Raw genomic sequence first — 25,166 nt, 5'->3', positions numbered from 1 at the left:
TATTTAACTTCTATTTTTTAAAGATTTTTAAGTACACCCAGTGTGGGGCTTGAACTCGCAACCCTGAGATCAAGAGTTGCATGCTCCCCTGACTAAGCCAGCCAGACACCCCTTGTATATTTTATGAAATGACAAGTTCTCTGCAATCGGTTTTCTTGATAAGAAGAATTTTATTTGGGAGCACAAAATACAAAAAAAGCTATATTGACACAAAGTGGAAATATATCTTATGGTTTTAACAGTAAAACTACAGATAATTTAAAGCACAATTAAAAAATAATTTCATTAAGTGTTGTAAATCAGATACATTTTAACATGATGTGTGAAAACTCAAAATTCCACTTATTCTGGAGAACTTCGATTCTGAGAAGTTCTCAGAACATTATAACACCCATATGTAAGTGCTAACAACTAAAAAATACCAAGTATATAAGGACAGGTATGTGACAGGCATGCATTTCTAGAAGCACCTAATATATATGGCTTTTAATGGAGTTATCTTTATTTTCAAAACATAATGGCTACATTTTCTGATTTTTAAATAACAGTCTTGAGAATCTATCAGATGCCAGGTATAATTTCTATTCAGAACACTAGAAAAAGAGATGAAGATGTCTATGTCCAAAGGCCTTACCTTATAGCCTTATGAAACGACACTGCAATCAAGGCTATCCTTTCAACATTACAGAATATAAGGCAATGAGTACATAAAGTAAAACTAGTTCTCCCTCAAACAGCCAGAAGAATGGCATGGAAGGCCCAGGTAATGATGGCAATGACAACGTAATGTGATAAATGTTAGGAATCTTAATAAATTTGTTGGAATACACATAAAAGGATAATTACTGCAAAAAGAACACCAAGCAGACATGAGAATACAAATACATAACATGTTAAGAAAGCTGAATGAGCAAGGGAGTGGCTTGAAGGGAACTGGGACCAGATTATGAGGGCTCTGAAGGGAAAGAAGAAAACCAATATGAGGGGTCAGTGTTGTTACTGCTAGGATGCTTGCATGAAAGAGCTAATTCTTTCCACTGCCTGGGAAATAGAGTACTGATCCTCAATTTACATATGAGGGTCAACTATAAACTGAGCTCAGGAAGGGAACTTGAGAGAGGTCGCTTGTTCAAGATTACACACATGTACCAATGTGGGAGAGCTGGAATCTCAAATCTGGTATATCTGATAGCCAAGCCTCTGCATTTCCACTATTCCAGACTGGTCTGATGCCATCTTGGAGGAATCTGGTTTTTACTTTGAAGGAAATGAGGATTTAAAGGATTTTAAAAAGGAAGACTGGCATGGTTGAACTTGCATTTTGGAAGGATAACTTCTGACCACATTGCATGGGATGCTTTGAAGTGGACAGCAAGACTAAAAGAATTACTGCAAAAGTCTAAGCAGAAAAAGATCAGAGTTTAGGGGTGCTTGAGTGGCTTAGTTGGTTAAGCATCCGCTTTCGGCTCAGGTCCATGATCTCAGGGTCCTGGGTCTGCCCTGCATCAGGCTCCCTGCTTAGCATCTCCCTCTGCCCCTCCCCCTGTTTGTGCACTCACTTCCACTCTCCCTCTCAAATAAATAAATAAAATCTTAAAATAAAAAAATTTCAGAGTTTAGACTGACCTGATAGCAGGAGTAGAGAAGATGGGGTGAACAGATGATTTATACAGGACTTCAAATTAATAGGACCTGGTGGTGCCCCATTCCAAGGATGAGAAAAGAGAAAGACTGGATGATCATGTAGATGGAGATGCCATTAACAGAGATGGGAGCCCAGCAAAAGAGGAGATTAGAAGAGAGGAGAGCTTGGAACATGACAAATTTTCTCTGAGTCTTAGAAGTCACTAGGAAATATGACTCTAGCAAGATCAGGAGAGTAATACGGGCTGGAAATAGAGAGCTGGGAAACAAACAACAGATGTTAACTGTAGCTGACTGAAGCCATGGGAGTGGACAAGAAAGCCCAGAGAAAGCTCAGAGTGAGCTTGAGGAAGGAGCCACACATAGTAAGATCAAAACACACCAAGAGGGAGCAGAGTGTTGGGGTCAAGGGAGCAGGTGAGTTCACGAAATAATGGGCTGTCAAAAGGATTTATGAGCTACTGAAAGGTCAAATAGAACAACTGAAAATAATCCCCTAACTTTAAAAATTAGTTGGTTGTTGGGGACATTTATAAGAGAAGTTTTAACAACAGTGAGGTTAAAAAAAGAGAGTTAAACAGACATGAAGAATTGTAGAGAGTGCAGATAAATTTGGCATTGGCGGCAAAGAAAAAGGGTAACACGATGTGATGTAAAAAATACTGCAAGTGGGGCAGCCCAGGTGGCTCAGCGGTTTAGCGCCGCCTTCAGCCCAGGGCGTGATCCTGGATCCTGGAGACCTGTGATCGAGTCCCACGTCGGGCTCCCTGCATGGAGCCTGCTTCTCTCTCTGCCTGTGTCTCTGCCTCTCTCTGCCTCTCTCTGCCTGCCTCTCTCTCTCTCTCTCTCTCTCTCTCTCATGAGTAAACAAATAAAATCTTAAAAAAAAAATATTGCAAGTTATAAAGCACACTTTCCTCTCTTAAGTTCCTGAAGCTTTTCTACCATCTAATGGAAGACGTGTTTACAAAATGCAGAGTTTATTAGAATAAAGATTTATGTTTCAAGAAGTCTATGTTTAGAAAAGCTTCGGGACTCTTAAAAGCCATACTGGAATGTTTCATGATTTGAAAAGGAAAGAGAAATATATTCTCATTCAGGTGATGGCTGAATTAACATTCATATTGTCTTTCAAAATACTTGCATATCTCAGGAGGTTATATAAAGAACCAAAAAGAATTCACCTGGATAAGAAATGTTTGGGGAAAACTGAAGATTAAGTAACACTGCTTCTCTTCTGAACCAACATAAATCATTCCTGATGACTACACTTCTTTCCACAATAGCAGAAGAGTCCACTTAAACTTCTCCATCTAATTATAATTACAACCCATGTACTCCAACAAAAACTGCGTAACAGTTATGACACAGAACTTTATCTGTCTCCATTCAGCTACCATTCAGGATCACACATTATTAAAACAGCTAACAGTCAACACTTAATGAACGCAACTACAATTAAATAGATCCCATAAAAGCTACATTGTAAATATTAACAACCTAAGTGTAGGCTATTAGATCACTAACTATATTTTTAATATAGAGATCCAAAGTGAATCTGAATTAAGATACATTGAATACCTAAACAGTTCTCAAAAACACACACCTAAATTAAAATAAGGCAGAAGTTAGCACACACAGAATTTTAAATACTGGTATCTTTAGTTCACAGTATCTCATCTCTCAGACACTTAATTCCAAGATGCTTAAGGTTATATGTGCTACTTACTCTACTTTTAGACACTAGTTATTTCATAAACTAATACATGTTTTTTTATCGTTTGGTTTTTAAAGAAGATCAACACAATATGAAAACATACATAACACATACACAAACAGTGTTCAGTTGGCCATTGTGGGCTGGCTACAAAGTTATAAACTTTGTTTTATCTTTGGCAGAAGTATCTAAACAATATTAATTTTAAAAATATGCTTCAGAAGCTTAACTTCAAATTATTTCTGAATCTAATTAACTAAATATTATTTTTAATTAGTTCATAAAACTAGACAAAATTCCACTATAAAAACACAAAATTAATTCTACCTTCTGGACCAGAACAGGAAATTCATGAAAAATTCTCTAATATATGGGATTTCAAAGCTGAAAAAAAGAGTGACTGTGAAACATATGGGGGTGCCTGGGTGGCTCAGTGGTTTAGCATCTGTCTTTGGCTTGGGTCATTAACCCCAGGGTCCCAGGATCGAGTCCCACATCACTTCTCCCTCTATCTATGTCTGCCTCTCTCTCTGTCTCTCATGAATAAGTAAATAAAATCTTAAAAAAAAAAAAAAAATGAAAATGTGACTATACACTGGATGTTTTTACACATAAAATCAATTTCACTACATCTATGAGTTTAAAATATTCTTTTACTCACTTTCATGTACAATAACTTAAATCAGATTTAAGTAATTATTAAGCTAATCTCTGAGAGCTACTTACAATCCAGAAGGCAAATTCCCGGCTGTAGCAATACCAAAGAAATACCAAATAGCCTCAACGAGGATGAGGTCAACCAAGGCCGACAAAACCCAGGAACCCAGCAAAAAGGACTAAAAATAAAACAAGAAGACTGTTACTGAAAGGAGTATTCAAAATATAAACTTATATTTAACTAGAACCAGCTCAGGTACATTATTGTTTTAATTTGTTTTTATTATATAGAGTTTTCAAAATGAGGGTGTAAAGCCATATTGGTTAAATGTAGTGTCACTTCCATAATCTCTAAGTATGGTAAAAAAAGATATAGCACAATTTATTTTTAACAAGTAACACACAAACCATTGAACAAAATAAGTGATTAAAATTTTATTGAAGTTAAAATCCTAATAAAAATTTGTATTAGCCACTCACACCTGATATTATCTATTAACACTATCATTATTATTTTACTATGCAAGTGGCTTAAATTTAAATTTTTTCTTTGCTAATATCTATGCTCCAAATAAGATAGAGGATCATGTAATTTAAAGATAATTGTTAATAGTAATACCTACCTTAATGAACACAAATTTAAAACTATTTAAAAATAAGAAAACAAAAAACACTTTTTCCATAACCTAAGTAGCAAAGGTAAAATACATAAAAACTTACTGCAAATTTTCTGCTTCCATATCTTCTTTCAAATATCCTAAAATTATAAATAAGCAGACTACTGCAGAAAGTATCTTTCAAATCAAGGCAAATTATTCTTCCACATATCAACCTCCAAATCTAAATGGGGATTCAAAAAAGAATAATGAGTAAGATTTGTTCAGATTTCTGCCTTAGCAAATTTATTACATTTACTTTATACTGCTTATTTTTAATACTCTAATAAAAATCACAATGAATGCACAAAAAGAAAATCCTCCATGTAAGTGGGTCCCCACCTGTACAGCACAGGTGCTCATATAGCAGGGCATTAGAAGGGGACTCTTGCCTATGTGGCCAGATAAACCAAATTAATCCCCCAAATCAGAAATGTATCAGCTAGGGACGCCTGAACAGCTCAGTGGTGGAACATCTGACTTTGGCTCAGGGCGTGATCCCAAGTCCAGGCTCCCTATGGGGAGGGGCCGGCTTCTCCCTCTACCTATGTCTTTGCCTCTCTCTGTGTGTCTCTCATGAATAAATAAATAAAATTGAAAGGAAAAGAAAAGAAAGAAAGATAGGTATCAACTTGTAGCTAAAGGGCCCTTATGTTCCTTTATAGCAGTGGTTCTCAGAGCTGGCCACTTATTAGAATCCCCAGAGAAATACAAAAAAAAAAAAAAATCAAAAACAAAAACACCAACACCCAGGCCTACTACTAGATTTTTCTTTTTCTTTGTTTTTTTTAAAGATTTTATTTATTTATTTATTCATGAGAGACACGGAGAGAGAGGCAGAATCACAGGCAGAGAAAGAAGCAGGCTCCACACAGGGAGCCCGATGTGGGACTCAATCTCGGGACTCCAAGACCACGCCCTGGGCCAAAGGCAGGCACTAAACCGCTGAGCCATCCATGGATCCCACTACTAGATTTTTCAACTCAGTTGGTCCAAGGTGAGATCTAGGCGTGTGTGTGTGTGTGTGTGTGTGTGTGTGTGTGTGTGTGTTTAGTTTATTCAGGTAATTCTAACGTGCAACCAGGATCCAGAAGTGCATTAGAGCAACTGAAATAATACAGAAGCAATATTATATTCTGACAGAAAGCAGTAATTTGGATAAATAACTGAAAGACTTTCAGAGGAACTTGATAAAGTCAACATAAGTAATGGTATTAATAACATCACTATGAAGAAAAGATGTCAAGAGAGTATTAGGCTTAAAATGGCTAATCAAGTATAAAGAAAAGGTAGTAGGTTATACACCATACTTTGCACTAACACACTGTGATATTGTAAGTCATGATAAGAAATATAGATTTGGGGGAATCCCTGGGTGGCTAAGTGCTTTGGTGCCTGCCTTCAGCCCAGGGTGTGATCCTGGAGTCCTGGGATCGAGTCCCACATCAGGCTTCTTGCATGGAGCCTGCTTCTCCCTCTGCCTGTGTCTCTGCCTCTCTCTGTCTCTGTGTCTCTCATGAATAAATGAATAAAATCGAAAGAAAGAAAGAAAGAAAGAAAGAAAGAGAAAGAAAGAGAAGAAAGAAAGAAAGAAAGAAAGAAAGAAAGAAAGAAAAGAAAGAAGAGAAGAAGAAAAAGAGAAAGAAAAGAAATGAGAAAAGAAAGAAAGAGAAAGAAAGAGAAATACAGATTTGGTCTTCTTTTTTTTAAAGATTTATTTATTTATTCATGAGAGACACAGAGAGAGAGGCAGAGACACAGAGGGAGAAGCAGCCTTCATGCAGGGAGTCCAACGTGGGACTCGATCCCAGGTCTCCATGATCAGGCCCTGGGCTAAAGGCAGCGCTAAACTGCTGAGCCAGCCACTGCAGCTGAATGCTGCCCCAGATTTGGTCTTCACTCTCATTTCTGGTACAGAACTCTTAAAACCCTTTGAATTTCCTAACTGATGAAAGCCAGAAAGGTGGCTTTTTTTCTATCAATGTGTGACTTTTAGATGTACCTCAGAATGGGGGCTGGTTGCCAGGGGAACCAACCTTGGGATTAAAGGGCCTGGAACTTTCAGTTCCACCCTCTGACCTATCTACAAGGGACAGTGAGGGACTGGAGGTTGGATCAACTGCCAATGGCCAAAGTCTCCCTAAACACCCAAGAGGACAGGGTTCAGAGAGCTTCCAGGTTAGTAAGTAGCACCTCAGAGAGACCACGGAAGCTCCGTGCCCTACCCCTATTCCTTGCCCAATGCATCTCTTCCATCTGGATGGTCATCTGTGTTCTTTATCCTATCCTTTCATGATAAAGAGGTAATCCAGTAGGTAAAATATTTCTTTGAGTTCTGTAAGCCACTCTAGCAAAATAATCAAACCTAAGGAAGGGGTCATGGGAACCTCTGATTTAAAGCCAATCAATCATTAGTACTAGTAACAACCTGGACTTGCAACTGGCATCTCATGTCCAAGGGAGAGATCATGGTAATCTCTAATCTGTTGCCAGTTGGTCAGAAGCACAGGTAATAACCTGGGCTTTGCAACTAGCATGGAGATGGGGGCAGGCAGCCTTCACCTGTGAGATCTGATGCTATCTCCAGGTAGACTGTGGTAGGATTTAGTTGAATTGTAGGACACCCACCTGGTGTCGAAAAATTTCCTGGTGGTGTGGGGAAAGCTCCCACTCCAGGACTGGTGCCAGAACATCCCTTTTATGCTCCGACTCACCAGTAAGACCCAGCACCAGCATCTTCAAAGAGATCAGCCCATAAATCTCAAAAGCCATAGAGTCCTGCTCTTCCCAGAAATAAAAACCCAAGAGAAATTTCCTACTTGGTATAACTACCACTATAAAAGTAATTCAGAGATTCACAATATGTTAGAGCTGGAAGAGCTTAGATCATTTAATCAACACTCAAACTTGGAATATAAAGCTTTGAAATGTTAAGTACGAAAATGTTTTTTAAAATGTTAAGAATGCATACTACTAATGATACAAAACAGATTTAATAGCTTTTCTTTCGAAGTCGTAAATTGCATTTCCATGAGTAAGACATGAACGCGAGATGTGCCTACTAGAGAAAGGAAATACTGCTTTGTTAACCAGCTTTCCTGCAACTAGAAAATTCACTTTCTAATGAATTATGAAAAAATAATATTTCTTAAAAGTTAGAGGCTTTGAGGGACTAAAAATAGAAGAGAAGAAATAGCCAATCGAGAAAAAATTCTGCCTTCTCTCCTCATAAATGCCAATGAAGTAGAGCTCACCTGGAGGTCTTCCTTGACTGCTTGGAGGTCATACACAAAGAACCTCTGACAGTGTGGCAGGAGAAGGGCCAGCAAAAGGGACAGGGCACTGGGGACCAGCAGAAGACTCTTAGACAGAGGTGCCTTATCTAGATGGAAAAAGAAAACTTCTTTCAGAATGACTGATTTTAAGATTTAAAAAACCACCTGAGTGAAAAGCAAGAGAATTCATTTCTTTTGTGTTAGAATGAAGACAAAGTTCACAAACTCTAGAATTTATTTCTTATTAACGTATATTTTCAAAACCTTTACCTGCAGAGGTATGTGATCAAAGGGCACTGGAAACCAAGTGGAATTTGCAGGCAAGGGGTCATTGTCATTTGGCTCTCACATGAGACCAAACCAAGTTTACAGCCAGTAACTCCCACACGATACTTTTCAGAAAACGGCCACCAGAGTGTGAAGAAATAGAGGAGTATGTTTTCTGCTAAATTGACTGGTTAGCTCCTGAGCATCTATGAGATTCACACACAAAAACAATTATTCAAAAAATTTAAAAAGCAGTTAAAAATGCTACCATTGCTGATTGCAGGGGCATGCTGAGATTTTCCACCAGAGGTACCACTGGGGCCCAAGTCAGTTTTCCATTGGAGAGCCTCCTCTAAGTCTTATGCAGCCTTCAAGTTACAGCTCAATTTCCACTTCCCTCCATGAGTCTCAAGGAACCAAATTTTAGCCTCAGGGGCTTTTCTCCCACTCTGCACCCTTGTTTCTAGGTACTGTTTGAATAATCAGGGTTTTATACTTGTTTTGCCTTCCTAACCACATTCCTGAGGGGAGGCCACCTGCCTTTTCTTCTCTATAGTGGTCATAGAGCCTAGAGCAGTTCCTTGCACATATGAAATGTTCAGGTCAACAGGTAAAACCAGAGGAAAAGTATCACCAATGGCAACATTCTTAGATCATGTGAGGTACACTTTAATTGTATTCATAAGAAATTCCCTGGGAGTGAATATACTAGTTACAGTTGGTAATGTGGTTATCACACCCGTTGAAGTGTACAAAAATAGACCAACTGTTTCCTTTCTGGTAAGGTCTTGCAAACATCTAAATTGGAACCATACTATCTTTATGACCCAGATGCAATCAAGGCACAAAAACTAAGAGAGCTCCTCATGGCCGAGCACCACACAAGTACAGGAGAGCACTGTGGCTGTGAGCTTGACCACTAACTCTATCTGCCCACCTATAAAATGAAGAGAAGAAAAACTACCTCAAAAGTGTAGGAGAAGCAAATGAAAGAAAGGATGCCTACAGGCCAGAGGGCTCCTGCTACCACCCACACCATCCAGGAGAAACTGTTTCCTTCGGGACAGGTGAGCTCCTTCATCTTTCTGACAGGATGCAAGACAGAGCAGGGGTGATACCGCTGTACCCTGAAGGGCCAATGAGGATCTCATTTCCTCCTTCAACCTGACCTTTCCCTATCCTTATGAGATGGGCCCCAACCTTCCTGCCTGTCTCTGCTTTACCAGCTCCAGAGCAACTCGACATTCCTAGAGGAAGTCACACAGCTGAGCTACAAGATCTCCCTGCAGGTTCATGGTCTCAGATCTCAACACTCTCCACCGACCAGCATTTCTACGGCTTTTCTCCAACTTCTCATTTCACACGGTCTCCTCCTTTCTTTTCAAACATCTCTACTCAACACTTCCACCTGAGCTTACATGTTGCCAAGTAAAGAAATGAATGATTTGCCCTGGTTTTTCTCAATCATCCCATAAAATTAGTAAGCACTTCCTATAGATCACACATCATCCTATGCCCCTAGGGTACAGCAATTAAGGACGGACAAAGTCCCACTTCTCTGTGGCCTAGACAGGAGAGAAAAGAAAATACACAAAATGAGGTAAATGTGTATTGTGTCAGAAGGAAATAAATGCTAGAGAAAAATTAAGCAGGATAAAAAAAAGTGTGGCTATTTATCCACCATGAATTTCCTGATCTCTTTCCAGATACATGATAAGACTGCTCAGTCACTCATACGTGCCCCTAGCTGAAGTGAGGTATGACAAAATGACTACCTTTGGTCAAGTCAGTGTGATAGATGTCACTACCATGAAGACACCTGCAGGGCAGTGAATGGTGTTTGCCTCTGCCAGTGCTCAAGATGGTAGCTAGGCCATCTGACAGCTCTCGGAGTTGAAGACAGTGTGAAGACCATCCAGGGGACTTGCAACAGAGGCATACCTTCAGTGAGAAGTCTTGTCGAATTAGGCCCCCAATATTTTGTAGTTGTTGCTACTGCAGCATAACTCAATCTAGCCTGATTTAGGGGAAAACACAGTGCTGGTGGGAAAGAGGGTATTATTTTACATAGGGTGTTTAGAAGGCCCCTCTGATATGGTGAGATTTGAGAAGGGACCTGAGAAAATGGGCCTTGCAGATATCTGGGGACTGTTCTTGCAGGGGAAACAGCAAGTACAAATGCTCTGAGACAGGAACATGCTCAATATGATTAAGAAGCAACAAGGCTGCCAGAGGCAGCTCAGAGCAAAAGAAGCACAAAGCAGACAAGTAGGATAGAAGGTCAAAGAAGTGGGGTAGCAGATGGAGTAGAGCCCTGTAGGCAAGCATAAGGATTTTAACCTTTTCTATAAAAGTGACGGGATGCATTTAGGAGATCTAAGGGGAGGAGTAATATGATCAGACATGTTTCCAAAGGATCATTTTGGTTGCTATATTGAGAAGAGATTACAGGAAGGCAAGGAGAAGAAAGGAGACTGGTTAGGAGGCTATCATGATAATCCAGGCAACAGATGAAGATAGCCTGAACCATGGTGTTCTAGGTGGGGGTAGTTAAGAGTGGTCAGAATCAGGATGCAGTTTGAAGGCACAGCAGGCAGGATTTGCTGGCTGACTGAATGTAAAGTATGGGAAAATGGAGAAGTCAAAAATGACTCCAAAATTTTTGTTCTGAGCAACTGGAAACACTGTTTACTGTTTACTAAGATGGAAAATGCCATCAGCCTTGCCCTTTCCAGGCATACAAAATCTGGTCCCATCTTGCAAAATACTCCCAACCCCCATCCCTAACCCCACTTGTCAGGGCTCTACCCTCTACCCTGCTACTCAAAGTAATCAGTCCACAAACTGCTAGCAGTCCACAGTCCACAGAGGTACAGAGTTTGCACCAGGATGTGACCAGCACACTGTATCCTTCAGGAAAAAAGTCCTGCTCTGAAAAAAAAAAAAAAAACCTGAACATGTGCTTTGCTCAAATGTCACCTTATTTGTGACTACCCCATGTAACTAACTTTCTATCCCCATTGTTCTGGATTATTTTTTTCATAGCCCTTATCAACAACCTACTTATTGGTGACTCATCAAATCTATGATTCAAAATGACTGTAAGATACACCATTATTGTAGGTGTCACTAAAAAAGAAATACTGCCTTATAAAATTATAAGATGTTATTAATTATAAAGTACATCCAATTTTAGAATCACTAAAACATGAAAAATCCAATTCAGAACCAAGAAATACACTTCTTTGTGTATTGCTTCTTGAAGGCAGTAATTCTGTCTGGGATATTCATTGTTGCAGTATCCCCCATGCCTAGAACATGATCTGGCCCATTAAGGCAGTCAATAAGTGTTTAATGAAAGGTGACTGACGAATAAGAGGTGCTCAATAAATACTGGTGGAGGCCACCCCAGTGTCCATCCATAGATAGGTAGATAAACAAAATATGGTATACACATCTAATGGAATAACATTCTGTCCTAAAAAGGAAGGAAAATCTGGCACATGCTACAATATGGACACACCTTTCAGACATTACGCTGAGTGAAATAAGCCAGACACAAAAAGATAAATATCATATAACTCCACTTATATGAAGTACCTAAGTAGTCAAACTCATACAGACAGGAAGTAGAATGATGGTTGCCAGGGGCTAGGGGAGGGAGGAATAGGGAGTTGTTCAATGGGTATAAAGTTTCAGTTTTGCAAGATGAAAAGAGTTCTAGAGATAGATGCACAACAGTGTGAATTTACTTAATGCCATAGAACTGTACGCTTAAAAATGGTTAGGATGTCGATTTTATGTTAGATATATTTTACCACAATTAAAAATCAAGACTAAAAAGAAACAAAATAATTACTGAGTGAATAACTGATCCTAATTTATACAATCATTTTAATCCTGTCCAGGCCTAAACAAATCCCTAAAAACACAGATCTGGTAACTTAAATTGAGTCCTCTTCTTAGGATGAACAAAAATCAGATCTCAAGAGTCTATGCAGAAAGCAACAATATACAAATGTCCAAGAAGTCCCACATTACAGCATAAGTATACAATATTACTACAGACAGCAAGATTTAGTGATCAACTCATAATCCGTACAGGTCATTATATGAAAATTTTACCTAGGGCAGCCTAGTTAAAAATTACACTGATAAGTAATTTGTCACTAGAAGTAGGTTGTCAGCGGTTTAGCGCCGCCTTCAGCCTAGGGCGATCCTGGAGACCCAGGATCTCCCTCTGCTTGTGTCTCTGCCTCTCTCTCTCTCTCCTCTCTGTATTCTCATGACTAAATAAAATCTTAAAAAAAAAGAAAAAGAAAAAGAAAATTTTAACTAAAAAAAAGGAACTTTAAAAAGTTATTAAATTCTCATTAATAACATGCATACTTAAGTGTTGAGAGATAAAGTGGCTACAAATTTTTTGAAATGCATCAAAAAATAAGATGGATTGCAGCGCCTGGGTGGCTCAGTTGGTTGAGCATCCAACTCCTGATCTCAGCTCGGGTCTTGATCTCAGGGTCAAGAGTTAAGGCCCTGTGTTGGGCTCTGTGCTGGGCATAAAGCCTACTTTAAAAAAAGGGGGGGGGGGCATTGATGAAATAGAGGGATGTATATGTGCTACAACAAATATAAGAAAATGTTAATTGTAGATTCTAGGTGGTAGGTATATGATGTTCCTGTACCATTCTTTCAACTTTAAGCATGTTTGAAAATGTTCATAAGAAAACATGGAAGGAGGGCACACAGTGAATCACAGAATTTGAAAACTGAGAAAGAAGCTGAAAATACATGAAGCAATAAGTGATAGGAATAAAAAAAGAAAAAGATAAATCCACAAATAAAGCTGGATACTTCAGCACTCCTCTGTCTAGAATCAATAATGTAAGTAGAGGGCAGCCCCAGTGGCACAGCGGTTTAGTGCCGCCTGCAGCCCAGGGCGTGATCTTGGAGACCCTGGATCGAGTCCCACGTCAGGCTCTCTGTATGATGCCTGCTTCTCTCTCTGCCTGTGTCTCTGCCTCTCTCTCTCTCTCTCTGTCTCTATGAATAAATAAATAAAATCTAAAAATAATAATAATAATAATAATGTAAGTAGAAAAAAAATCAGTGTTATGGACTGAATTGTATTCAAAATTCATGCCTCCCAACACTCAATGTGGTTACATGTGGAAACAGAGCCTTTGAAGAGGTAAAATTAAGTGAAGTCATAAAGGTAGGGACCAAACCCAGTCTATCCATATAAGAAGAGACACCAGGGGATCCCTGGGTGGCGCAGCGGTTTGGCGCCTGTCTTTGGCCCGGAGCGCGATCCTGGAGACCCGGGATCGAATCCCACATCGGGCTCCCGGTGTATGGAGCCTGCTTCTCCCTCTGCCTCTCTCTCTCTCTGTGACTATCATAAGTAAATAAAAAAAAATAAAAATAAAAAGAAGAGACACCAGTAATATAGACATATAGAGAAAATACCATATGAACATACAGGGAGACAGCCACCTACAAGTCAAAGAAGGAGGCCTCAGGAAAAAACAAACTTGCCAACACCTTGATCTTGGACTTCCAGTCTCCTAACCTGTGAGAATATAAACCTCAGTTATCTAAGCCAGGCAGTCTGTGATATACTGTTATGGCAATCAGTAAAAATATATAGAACTTGAAAAACAACATCCATCACTTTGACCTGATTGACTTTTAGAGAACACTCCACCCAAAAACAGCAAATTACATTTTTTCCCACGTGTATATGGAACATTCCCCCAAAAAGATCATATTCTAGGCCATAAAACACACCTCAATAATATAAAGAAATTAAAATCATTCAAAGTATGTTCCCTGACTATAAGAGAATTAAACTAGGAAACAGAAAGATGGATGGAAAATACTCCCAAAATTTGAAAATTAAACAACATACTTTTTAAAAAGATTTTCATTTATTTGAGAGAAAGAATGAGTGGGAGGAGGGGCAGAGGGAGAGGGAGCAGCAGACTCTCCGCTGAGCACAGAGCCAGATATGGACTTTCTCCCAGGACCCCAAGATCACAAGACCTGAGCCAAAATCAAACACTTAACCAACTGAGCCACCCAGCTGCTGCAATCCATCTTATTTTTTGATGCATTTCAAAACAACATATTTCTAAACGATATCTAGGTCAAATGGAGTGATAAGGGAAATTAGGATATATGTCAAAGACAATGAAAAGTGAAAGTACAGCCAAGTAAAATTTGTAGCCTAAAAATAAAGCAGTGCTCAAAGGTAAACTTAGAGAACTAAATGCTTATATAGGAAGAGAAAGGTCTCAAATGATGATATAGACTACAAGCTTTAAAAAAAATAGAAAAAGAAGGGTAAATTAAACCCCTAAGCAAGCAGATCAAAAGAAATAACATATGAGCAAAAATCAATGAAATAGAAAACCAATATATATAATAAAGTCTATAAAACTAAAAGCTAATTCTTTGAGAATTAATCAATGAAATTGATACCCCTCCAGGAGGATTGATCAGAAGAAAAAAGAAGATACAAGTACCAGTATCAGCAATGAAGGAGAAGACATCACTACAGATGCCACAGACATCAATAGGCTAATAAGGGGTTGCACGACATTGTAAAATGTAATTCATGCCAGTGGACTGTACACTTAAAAATGGTTAGAACGGTAAATTTTATGTATGTAGTTTTTATCACAAATAATTTTGTAAAAAGATAAGGGAGTATTAGACATAAAATTCTATCCCTTAATTTGACCACTTAGACAAAACAGACCAATTCCTTGAAAAATATACTCTACCAAAGTTTACTCAAAAAGAAATAGATAACTTGAATTATAAAAATGAAGACATTGAATTTCTTAGTTAAAAGTCTTCCAACAAAGAGTCCAGGCCTGAGGGTTTCATTGAACAATTCTACCAAGTATTTAAGGAGGAAAGAGTACCAATTCTACACAAACTCTTCCACCATAAAGAGGTGAAACGCTTCCCAATTCATTTTATGAAGCCAACATTATTACACTGATATCAAAACCAGACAAAGGCATTGTTTTAATGGAGACCAATATTTCTTAGGAACAGAGATGCAAAATTCTCAACAAAATGTTAGCAAACTGAATCCAGCTACATAGAAAAAGGATAAAACATCACAACAAAGTGAAATTTATATTAGGAATGCAAATCAAGTCAATGTACTTCGCCAAATCAATAAAGTTTAACCATGTAACTCTATTCACAACCTGTACAATTATCTGCTTATTCTACAAAGTCCATTTTGTCAACTCAGTCAAAACAGGCCACTTACTATTGTGTAGTTAATGATAACTATCTCCTTGATCAAACCTTACTACTAATCCTATCCAAAATGTATTGAGCACTTACGAAATGCCAAGTACTATACACAGCACTTATGTATACTACCTTGCTCCTAACAATTGCACCTCAGAACCTTTACACTTGCTCCCCAAAATGTTCTTCCCAAATCCAGCTTTTCCTCATCATTCAGTCCTCATTTCAAACAGCATCTACTCAGACTGGCTTTCTCTCCTGACTTTATTGTTCTGGAGCACACTATCCTGTTTTATTTACTAAATTTCTTGTTTGCTTACTTCTTTGTCTATCTCCTTTATCACAATGTGAACTCTATGAAGGCAGGGTTCCTGTTTGTCTTGCTCTGCTATATTCCCGTACCCAAAATTGCACCTAGCACATAGTAGTGTTTCAATGTATTTGGTGAATGAATAATGTAAGGTAGAAACTACTCTCTGCAAACTAACACATGAGAAAACTGCAACTCAAAGAGAAGCTACCTGCCTGTGATCACAAAATGTCTTAGTCTGGGTTCCAATGAAAGTAAAGGGAAAGACAAAGGTTTATAGGCAGGGAGTTTATTTTGGAATGTGATCCCAGGGAGCAGGAATGAAGAACATAGGGAATCAAACAGGGAGAGTCAATGCAAGGATTCATCATCAAGCTGGCCACCACTATGAGTGACAATGTTTCTCTCTCTATTTTTTTTAAGGATTTTATTTATTTATTCATGAGAGACACAGAGAGAGGCAGAGACATAGGTAGAGGGAGAAGCAGGCTCCTCAAGGGGAGCTTGATGCAGGACTTGATCCCAGGACCCCTGGGATCACGTCCTGAGCCAAAGGCAGACGCTCAACCACTGGGCCACCCAGGCATCCTGACAGATGTTTCTGACAAAGGCTTGATCCTGCAGGATTTTCTAAGAAGTCTTGCAAATATATCTCAGAATTATCACCTGGCAAAAAGAAAAGCATTTTTATCTATCATCCCTCAATAGTGTAGAGAGGCCATAGAAAAGAAGTCCTGTGGGAGGAACAAATAGGCTTTAGCAAACTAGACTGGCTAATCCAAACAAGACTATAGAAATATATGGAATAAGAGGTGAGGTTGAGTGCACTGAAATGCTGTGTAGTATAAAATATCTGCTGTACTGGTTAGGGAAAGATAGACCCAGGTCCAAACCTTGACAATCCAGCTGCAAATAAAACTGCTTCCTATGTTGCACTGCCATAGAACTCTAGGGCTAAAAGGGATTTTCAACTGAATGGTAGGTTTTAAGTGAAAGACATATACAGTCACAAACATCAGTAGTAGAAATTAAAGTGGTGTCTTGTGTAACTAAACTAAATGCAACTGTGAATAGAGATATAAAGACTGCAGTTGGGGGAGGGTGCAACAGAGAGCAGTGGGTACTTACCAATGCTGAACTGATCAAAAGTTTTAAAATATATGTAAACCCTTTGATCCAAAAAAGTCTACATTAACCTAGGAATTTAGCCCAAACTAATTATCATGGATATGCACAAAGATTTTGCTACAAAGATGTTCATCACAGCAATATATATAATAGTAAAAAGACTAGAAACATGATGTCCAGTAGGAAAATGGGTAAATTATGTTCTATCCATAAAATGAAATAATATTCAATTTTAAGTAGCAGAAAACTATTTCATGCCTTGGAAACTGTTTCTAAATAATAAGTGCAAAATATCTCTAGCAAGATTATTATATAATAATACTTTTAAAAATAGTACATAAATAGTACATGGGTTTTTTTCTAAGCATCTATCAAAGTATAACCAGTGATAATCTCTGAATTATCTGTTCATAGAAGATTCAAGTATTTTAAATAAAAATCTATTTTAAGAATTCAAAAAAATAATTTTTGTTAACTAGCTACTAATTCAATAAAAAGTTTCATTAAATCCCTACACACTGAGATAAGGCAAGTCACTAGCAATCATTCTAGCCTCTCTCTGAATAGAGCCAGGAAGTGGTTCATATATGAAGCACCCAAACAGTGATCAAATGAAAGTTTTAAAAAAAAAAGTCACTTCTCTGCAACAGGTCCTACTACCTCTGAAAATAAACATGTTACAAATTTTGAGAATAATAGACAATATATTAATCTAAAAGTAAAGGTGCAAAACATCTATAGCCAAGATAATATACAACAACAAAGTTTAAGATATTTTGGGGGGGGGTCATTCACCTCTTTGGTATGACCAAAGAACACAGCCATCTCTTTGTGGCAATGAATAGCAATCAGGCTTTGGTGACTATGTATTATCCCAAAATAATTATTACAGTATATGTGGATTACTTTACACTAAGCACTGTGTTTTAACAAGCACTTTCTGTGTAATACCATCTCAGTGAATGCTTACTGTAACCATGAGGCAGCAATTAGTTATCTGCATACTCTACATGAAAAACAGATTAGAGGAGCAGCTGGGGGGTGGTTCCGTGGTTAAGCATCTGCCTTTGGCTCAGGTCGTGCGTGATCCCGGGGTGCCAGGATTGAGTCCCGCATGAGACTCCCCAGGGGGAGCCTGCTTTTCCGTATGCCTATGTCTCTGTCTCTGAAAAATAAATAAATAAAATATTCTAAAATTTTCTAACATGGAACAAGGAAATATGGTATCTTGATATCATGGTCCATGGTCCAAAGAGATTTTCATTATTACTATTTTTTGTACTTTACACATTATCTTTTTGGTTCCTCAAAAAGTTAAACACAGAATTACCATATAACCCAACAAATCTACTCCTTGCTATATACCCAAGAGAACCGAAAACAGATGTTCAAACAAAAATCTAAATATGCACATCAGCATTATCATAAGAGCCAAAAAGTGGAAATAATCCCAAATGTTCAACAGACAAATGGATAAATAAAATGTTGGTGTATCCTTACAACAGAATATGACTCAGTCAGCAGAGGAATGAAGTACTGATGAGTGTTTCAGTATGGATGGACCTTGAAAACATCACATTCACCGAAAGAAGGCAGCCACAAAAGCAACATACTGCATGATTCCATTTATAAGTAATGCTCAGAATTTAAAAATCCACAGAGACAGAAAGCAGGTTAGCAGTTGCCAGAGGAAGGGAGGTGAAGTGACTGCTTAACGTGGGTACTGGGTTACTTTTGGGGGTGATAAAAATGTTCTGTTATTAGATAGCGAGTGGTAATGACTGCACAACAATGTGAATGTACCGAAGTCAATAGGTGAACACTACAAAATGGTGAATTCTGTGTCATGTGAATGTTACTGAAATAAAAATAAGCGTTTTTTCCATACTGAAGACACTAACCACAGGTCTTGCAGAGCTTAGCCATGTGGGCTGTTACAGAAGCATCAGAGCTAAAGAGAAACAGGAGGGGCGGGACTGGGGGGGGGAAGAAAAAGGCAGCAGCCCAGCAACTACGCCGGTCCCTACAAGTCAGTCATGTAAAAATACACTCATCAAAAACCCCAGTGTGGTTCACACCCCAGAGAGGAGAGACCACCATATCTATCATATTGGTTTTCCTATTTCTGACCACTTGAACTTAAAACTTCTCAGGGTTCACAAGAATGGCGTCTCATGAAGTAAGTTCCTTAAGGTTTTTCATCAGAAAGGGGCTAGGGCAAAAATAAGTATGGAAGTCCACAACAGTGCAATAACCTGTGCACTTCAAGGGCCACCTTCTGCTGCCATCATGATTTCTTCTTCGGCCTATGAGAAAACTAGAAGAAAACTCAATGATATATCCTCACTAAGTTAGGGAGGAACGAGTGTCTTTTGCTAACATCTCAACAAAGATTTCCATAAAATTGCCTGGGAATCAAAAGGCTCCAACTTTATTTTTGTCACATTCATTTCCTATCCACATTCATCCTCATTTACGGAACAGAACTGAAGGATACTGGGCACCTGCCACACTGACTGCTCCTCACGTAGGTCACCAGACAATTTGGCAGAGTGCCTGGCTCATGAGGGCAGCCAATAAACACTGGTTACTGGACCAATGCTGGTAAATTTATCAGGGAAATGAATAGAAGAAATGACAAAGAGTCTCTAGAAAACAACAACAAAGCCCTCTAGATACAAAATATATTCTAAATCTAAAATATTTAGACAGTGTAATTTGGGGGTGGGGAGGAAGCAATAAAATTTAAAAAGTTCTAAAACAGAACCTAACACAAAGGCTTACATGCCAGAGAAAAGTGTGCCAAATTTGCAAGTCATCAACAATGGCATTAGTCACCTATGCTTTTATTTTGATCCTGCCACTACCTCAGGTTTATCCTTTTTAGGAAGATTTTATACAAACATAAAGCCTTTCAAAAAAAAAAAAAAAAAAGAACAACCCAACATTAAGCCTTTCATTAAGCATAAAATGTAGTGATTGTTAAAAGTGCTAATTAGAAATAGCACTTAAGTTAGGGAGGAACGAATGTCTTCTGCTCGTTTAATAGGGAATATAATTATAATGAAATAATAATTTTGAAAACCAAAGGAAGAAAACCAGAAATTTATCACAAAGGATAAATTATTCAACTGTAAGAATGACTCTGAAAAAGTGAATCTGTAGATAGTTCTGAACCCTGCAATAAACTGTAAAACAAAACAAAACAAAAAAAGTAATTTTAGAAAAGGGGGAAATGTGTGGTTTTTGGCAAGGAAATCCATTCAAGTACCTAAAAAGGCCAGGCAGGAGTCAGTGAAACAGGAGAAGTAGATGGCATAAGGTATGTGATCAGGAGATTTCTGTCACATAACAATTCAGTCTCGATGTTGCCAGATATAAGCAAAATCTGGATTTTTATCTTTAATACTCTGACTTTAAACTGTTGGGAAAGTAAGTCTCTTCTCCACCCCTGTACCCTCACCAACCACACATGAATCATACAAAACACATCTGTTAGCCTATCAGCTTTCAAAGCCTGGTCTAGAGAATCACCAGAGAGGTGGATGTCTACCAGACAAATGCTAATTTAAGAGAGGGCTGAGCTGTAAAGGCCAAGTGAGAGCAAAGTGTAGCCAGTAACAGTGTCCTGACAAGCCACAGATGATTCTACATGTTCAAAGACCCAATGAATCTTTGAATGAATCAATGCAATGTGACAAGGACACCACAGCTACAAAGATATACACTAGAACATCTGAGAAGACAAATGGGAAACAGAGTTACCTAGTCAGCAGAAGTTAAACACAGACTAAATGGATCTATTTTGGGAAAGGATGCAAACAGAACAAATATCCACAAGGTGGGAAAACTCAAGTCTGACTTTAAATCTTTGAGGATCTAATGAACCTCTTCCACTCATGTCTGATGGAAAATCATAAGAGAACCAAATTTAAAATCTATTTGTTTGGATTTGTACATGGTCTTTGGGCACCTAATCTGTGTGTGAGCAGACATGCAACTGACATCTCTAAACCCCTCATACTGAGATTGGCTAGCTGATGGGGCAAAAAGCCCCACTTAAACTCTAAGCACTAGGACTAATTCTAAATGGACTACAGAATCAAACAAAAGCAATGAAACCAAAAAGACAGCTAGATAAAATTTCAGTTCAAGATGACAGAATCCTACACCTGTCCACTTTTCCTCCCTTCTAAAGTTATACTTAAATAGAACAACCCTCAAAATACCAGAGAAATGTCTCCTTCCAAATGAGTCCAGGAAACTAATCAATAAATAAGAAGACCTGGGGAGAAGCATGGGCAGCAAGAATTACTCATCAGAATAATATAAATTATTCATAAGAATATTTTTCAAACTTCAGTCATTCCCATTGTCGCACCATAATTGCTATATCCCATATCATGTATCCTATTATTTAATATTTTCTTCAAATCATACTATGATTTAAACAAACATATTTTAATTGAAACTTAGAATTAGGGATCCCTGGGTGGCGCAGCGGTTTGGCGCCTGCCTTTGGCCCAGGGCACGATCCTGGAGACCCAGGATCGACTCCCACATCGGGCTCCCGGTGCATGGAGCCTGCTTCTCCCTCTGCCTATGTCTCTGCGCCTCTCTCTCTCTCTCTGTGACTATCATAAATAAATAAAAATTTAAAAAAAAAAAAAAAGAAACTTAGAATTACTACAATAAATGGAAAATGAGTGTCACTTTGTCATCAGTAGGTAGTAACTACAAAAATAAACACACTTTATTAAATTCTAATGAATTTTATTGCTGATAGAAAGACCTGGGTCTGCCTCCTGTTCTCTGCTACGATAGGAAACTAGCTGCTATCAGAGAGGTGTTTCAGACTAGTTCCTAGCTGAGACTTGCTCTTTGATGCAGTCAAGACGAAAAACTTTCTGAAAGGGAGTCATCATCTTACCTTTGTTTCAATGACACTTAATGTTGGACCCACATCCTGTTTAAACCATGTCCAGTGGTGTCAACCTCACATGTATACAGGTGACAGCTAGGCCTGCAGGCCTTTCCACAAAACTCCGCCCCTAGACACACTCTCTCACGTTTCTTCCCACACTTGGCCATTCACTCGACCACTCCAGTTGGAAAAAAGGCTTTACCTACAAAATAAAATCTGAGAAATGCTCTCCAAAGAAAGGGGGCAAATCACTTCAGGAGGACCCTGAGAGGGCAGGAAGTCTGAGAAAAAGTACAGAAGAGCTTGGGGCAATGTCAAACTCCCAAAGCAGATGACAGCCTGGGTGACAGGCAATGGAAACAAGAGGGGGGGATCCCTGGGTGGCTCAGGGGATCCCTGGGTGGCTCAGCGGTTTAGCACCTGCCTTTGGTCCAGGGCACAATCCTGGAGTCCCGGGATTGAGTCCCACATCGGGCTCCCAGTATGGAACTTGCTTCTCCCTCTGCCTGTGTCTCTGCCTCTCTCTCTCTCTCTCTCTCTCTCTCTCTCTCTCTCTCTGTGTATCTATCATGAATAAATAAATAAATAAAATATTAAAAAAAAAGAAACAAGAGGGGCTAGAGGGTTTACATAAGACTGAAATTCACAGAAAGTGCCAAGTCCGCCTAACTCTGCTGTCTGCACCAGCTTCTCACCCTCCCTTGCCCCAAGGCCTGCTTCCCATCTCTGCGCCCTAGATAGAGACCAGCTTATCCACATGCCCCACATACTTGAGGAGAACTCACAATCAGCCCTGACATTTAAGGTATGGGCTTCGTGGAGAAATGACCTACCCACAAATAGAGAGAAACCCACACCAACTACTTACGAATTCTTTCACTACATACAAGAGTGGCCAAGCACATATCTAGAAAGCTCACTACCTGTGTCCTCTAGATGAAAGTTTACTCCAGGAGAGTGTTCTTGGCCTCAGAGAAAAAACGAAGAGGAAGTCAAGAAAAAAATGATGTAACATTCGAGAAACAGCAGGAATGGATTTGAACTTAAAGCAGAAGAACTATCAGAAGTGATTAAGAGACTCCTTGAAACAGCACAGGTTTTCTGACCTGGGCTCTCTTTCCTCCTGACTCCAATCACACATCTTGGTTCTATCATAAACATACAATCATAGGAACATAAATAGGACTATTGGTTTTGACTTTCTACATAAAAATCAACTAACTGATAATGCATGAAAGGCTTCATCACCATTACAAAACAGACTGTAGGGAATCCCTGCGTGGCTCAGGGGTTTGGCACCTGCCTTTGGCCCAGGGCGTGATCCTGGAGACCCGAGATCAAATCCCACATCAGGCTCCCAGCATGGAGCCTGCTTCTCCCTCTGCCTGTGTCTCTGCCCCTCTGTGTGTGTGTGTCTTTCATAAAAAAATAAAATCTTAAAAAAAAAAAAGACTGTAAACACACATAGCATATACAGAACACAAACCAGGAATTAGAGTACAGAAGAGGTACACACGTTCTTGATCTAGTTTTTCATTATCACAATAGAGTCTACCAATCATGGCAAAAATTGATAAATCACAAAAAGGAGTTTCCTCCATTATTTAAAACTATAAAGGTAACCAAGGAGTAACCAAAACAAAAGTAAAAGATGAAGGAGATGTTGGAGGTATGGAAATTCCTCATCCTTCATTATGTGGAATCTATAAACAGAATCTCCAGTAGTCAACAAATTAGTAGAGGCATAAATACGTCATTCAAAGCTATAATAGAAGCAGCAAAGAAAAAGGAACTTAAAAGTGGTTACTCCTTGAGGAAAATTCATATTATATCCTAATTTAATTATTTTTACCATACACTTATATTACTCATAGTAATCACACACATACACAATTCATAGAGAAAAGTAATCTACAAGAATATACTCCATACCATTGCTGGCAATGAGAGAGAATTTCACATTTTGTTTTTTACTCTCCTGGACTGTTCGTATGTGTACCAGCAGTATATAGTACCTTCATAATTAGGTAAAAAGATACAAAAATGTTAGATGAATATTCAACAGATCTCAGAGGCTTAGAGCCTGATAAAGAATAAATTTGGTCTAATAAAATTTATGAGCTAAATATCTTTATTTTAATGACTTATTTATGAAAAAATTTATATGAAAAAATTCATGAATAAAATTAAAAAGCAACTGATAAGTGGTTAAAATATTTATAACATACACCAAGACAAAAGCTAATACTTTACAAGGCTTTTATAAATCAAGTTAATAAAATACTAATATTCCAGTAGAAAAAGAATGAGCAAAGCACATAAGCAGTCAAATCTGTTCAAAAACTATATTAAAATGGCCAGTAAAAATGAAAGAGGAAAAAAGTTCACTTTCCCAGATATTCAAAGAAATGCAGATTAAGGCAACAATACAGTGCCATTTTTTCATCTCTCAAGGGGCAAAAATTATTTTAACTTATTGTGTTCCACTGTTACAAGTTTGGTGAGAAAGATATGCTACTGAACTGCTGAAAAGAGTGAAGTAAAATTTATTTACTTATTTGAGAGAGAAAGAGTGCATGGGGAAGGTGCGAGGGGAGAGGGAGAGAATCTCAAGCAGACTCCCCGCTGATGGTGGAGCCTGACTGGGGGGAGCGGCGGGGAGGAGGCTCAATTCCAGGACCCTGACATCATCACCTGAGTCGAAATCAAGAATCACATGCTCAAATGACTGAGCCACCCAGGTGCCCCTGTGAACATTTCTTTAGATGAAGTCAAAGAGATGATCAATAACTTTTTTTTTTAAGATTTATTTATTTATTTATTCAGAGAGAGTGAGAGAGAGGCAGAGACACAGGCAGAGGGAGAAGCAGGCTCCATGCAGGAAGCCTGACGCAGGACTCGATCCCGGATCTCCAGGATCACACCCCGGGCTGCAGGTGGCACGAAACCGATAAATCTTTCAGAGTTATAATTCTGTATCTAAGATAATTTGGGGGGGGCCAACAAATGCATATTTGAAGGCCATGTCTGTGTAAAACTACATACACGTACATGTAGGCATATATACATGTGTGAGAGAGGAAAAAATGCACAGGAAAGCACTTGCATGAAAAAAGTCTAAAAGACTGAGCAATAAACTATAGTGATGTTTATTTAAATGTGGGAGTAATTATATGATACTATTTCTATGTTATGATTTATATAATTTTTAAATTTTTGGCAGCCAAGCATGTCTCAATTTAGAAGTCAACTTTGAGCATTATTAATGATAGGAGGCAAATTCATTTAAAAAGATTAAAGAATACAAAACTGT

At 38.5% G+C, this 25,166-nt stretch overlaps 1 protein-coding gene across 1 annotated transcript in view; it reads right to left on the bottom strand.

Moving 5' to 3' along the window:
• Nucleotides 1-25,166, bottom strand: part of UBAC2 (UBA domain containing 2) — a 174,912-nt gene that overhangs the window by 136,685 nt on the left and 13,061 nt on the right. The window contains exons 2-4 of the mRNA XM_055335998.1: nucleotides 7,929-8,056; nucleotides 4,739-4,858; nucleotides 4,088-4,197 (exon numbers count right to left, since the gene is read on the bottom strand). Coding sequence (XP_055191973.1) covers nucleotides 4,088-4,197; nucleotides 4,739-4,858; nucleotides 7,929-8,056 — 358 coding nt within the window. The remainder of the gene's footprint in view (nucleotides 1-4,087; nucleotides 4,198-4,738; nucleotides 4,859-7,928; nucleotides 8,057-25,166) is intronic.

Source organism: Nyctereutes procyonoides, unplaced genomic scaffold (genome assembly GCF_905146905.1).
Source record: "Nyctereutes procyonoides isolate TBG_1078 unplaced genomic scaffold, NYPRO_anot_genome, whole genome shotgun sequence".
NCBI classification, from domain to species: domain Eukaryota; kingdom Metazoa; phylum Chordata; class Mammalia; order Carnivora; family Canidae; genus Nyctereutes; species Nyctereutes procyonoides.
Note: the sequence above shows the minus strand (reverse complement) of the source record. Positions and strands in the feature narration are given on the sequence as shown.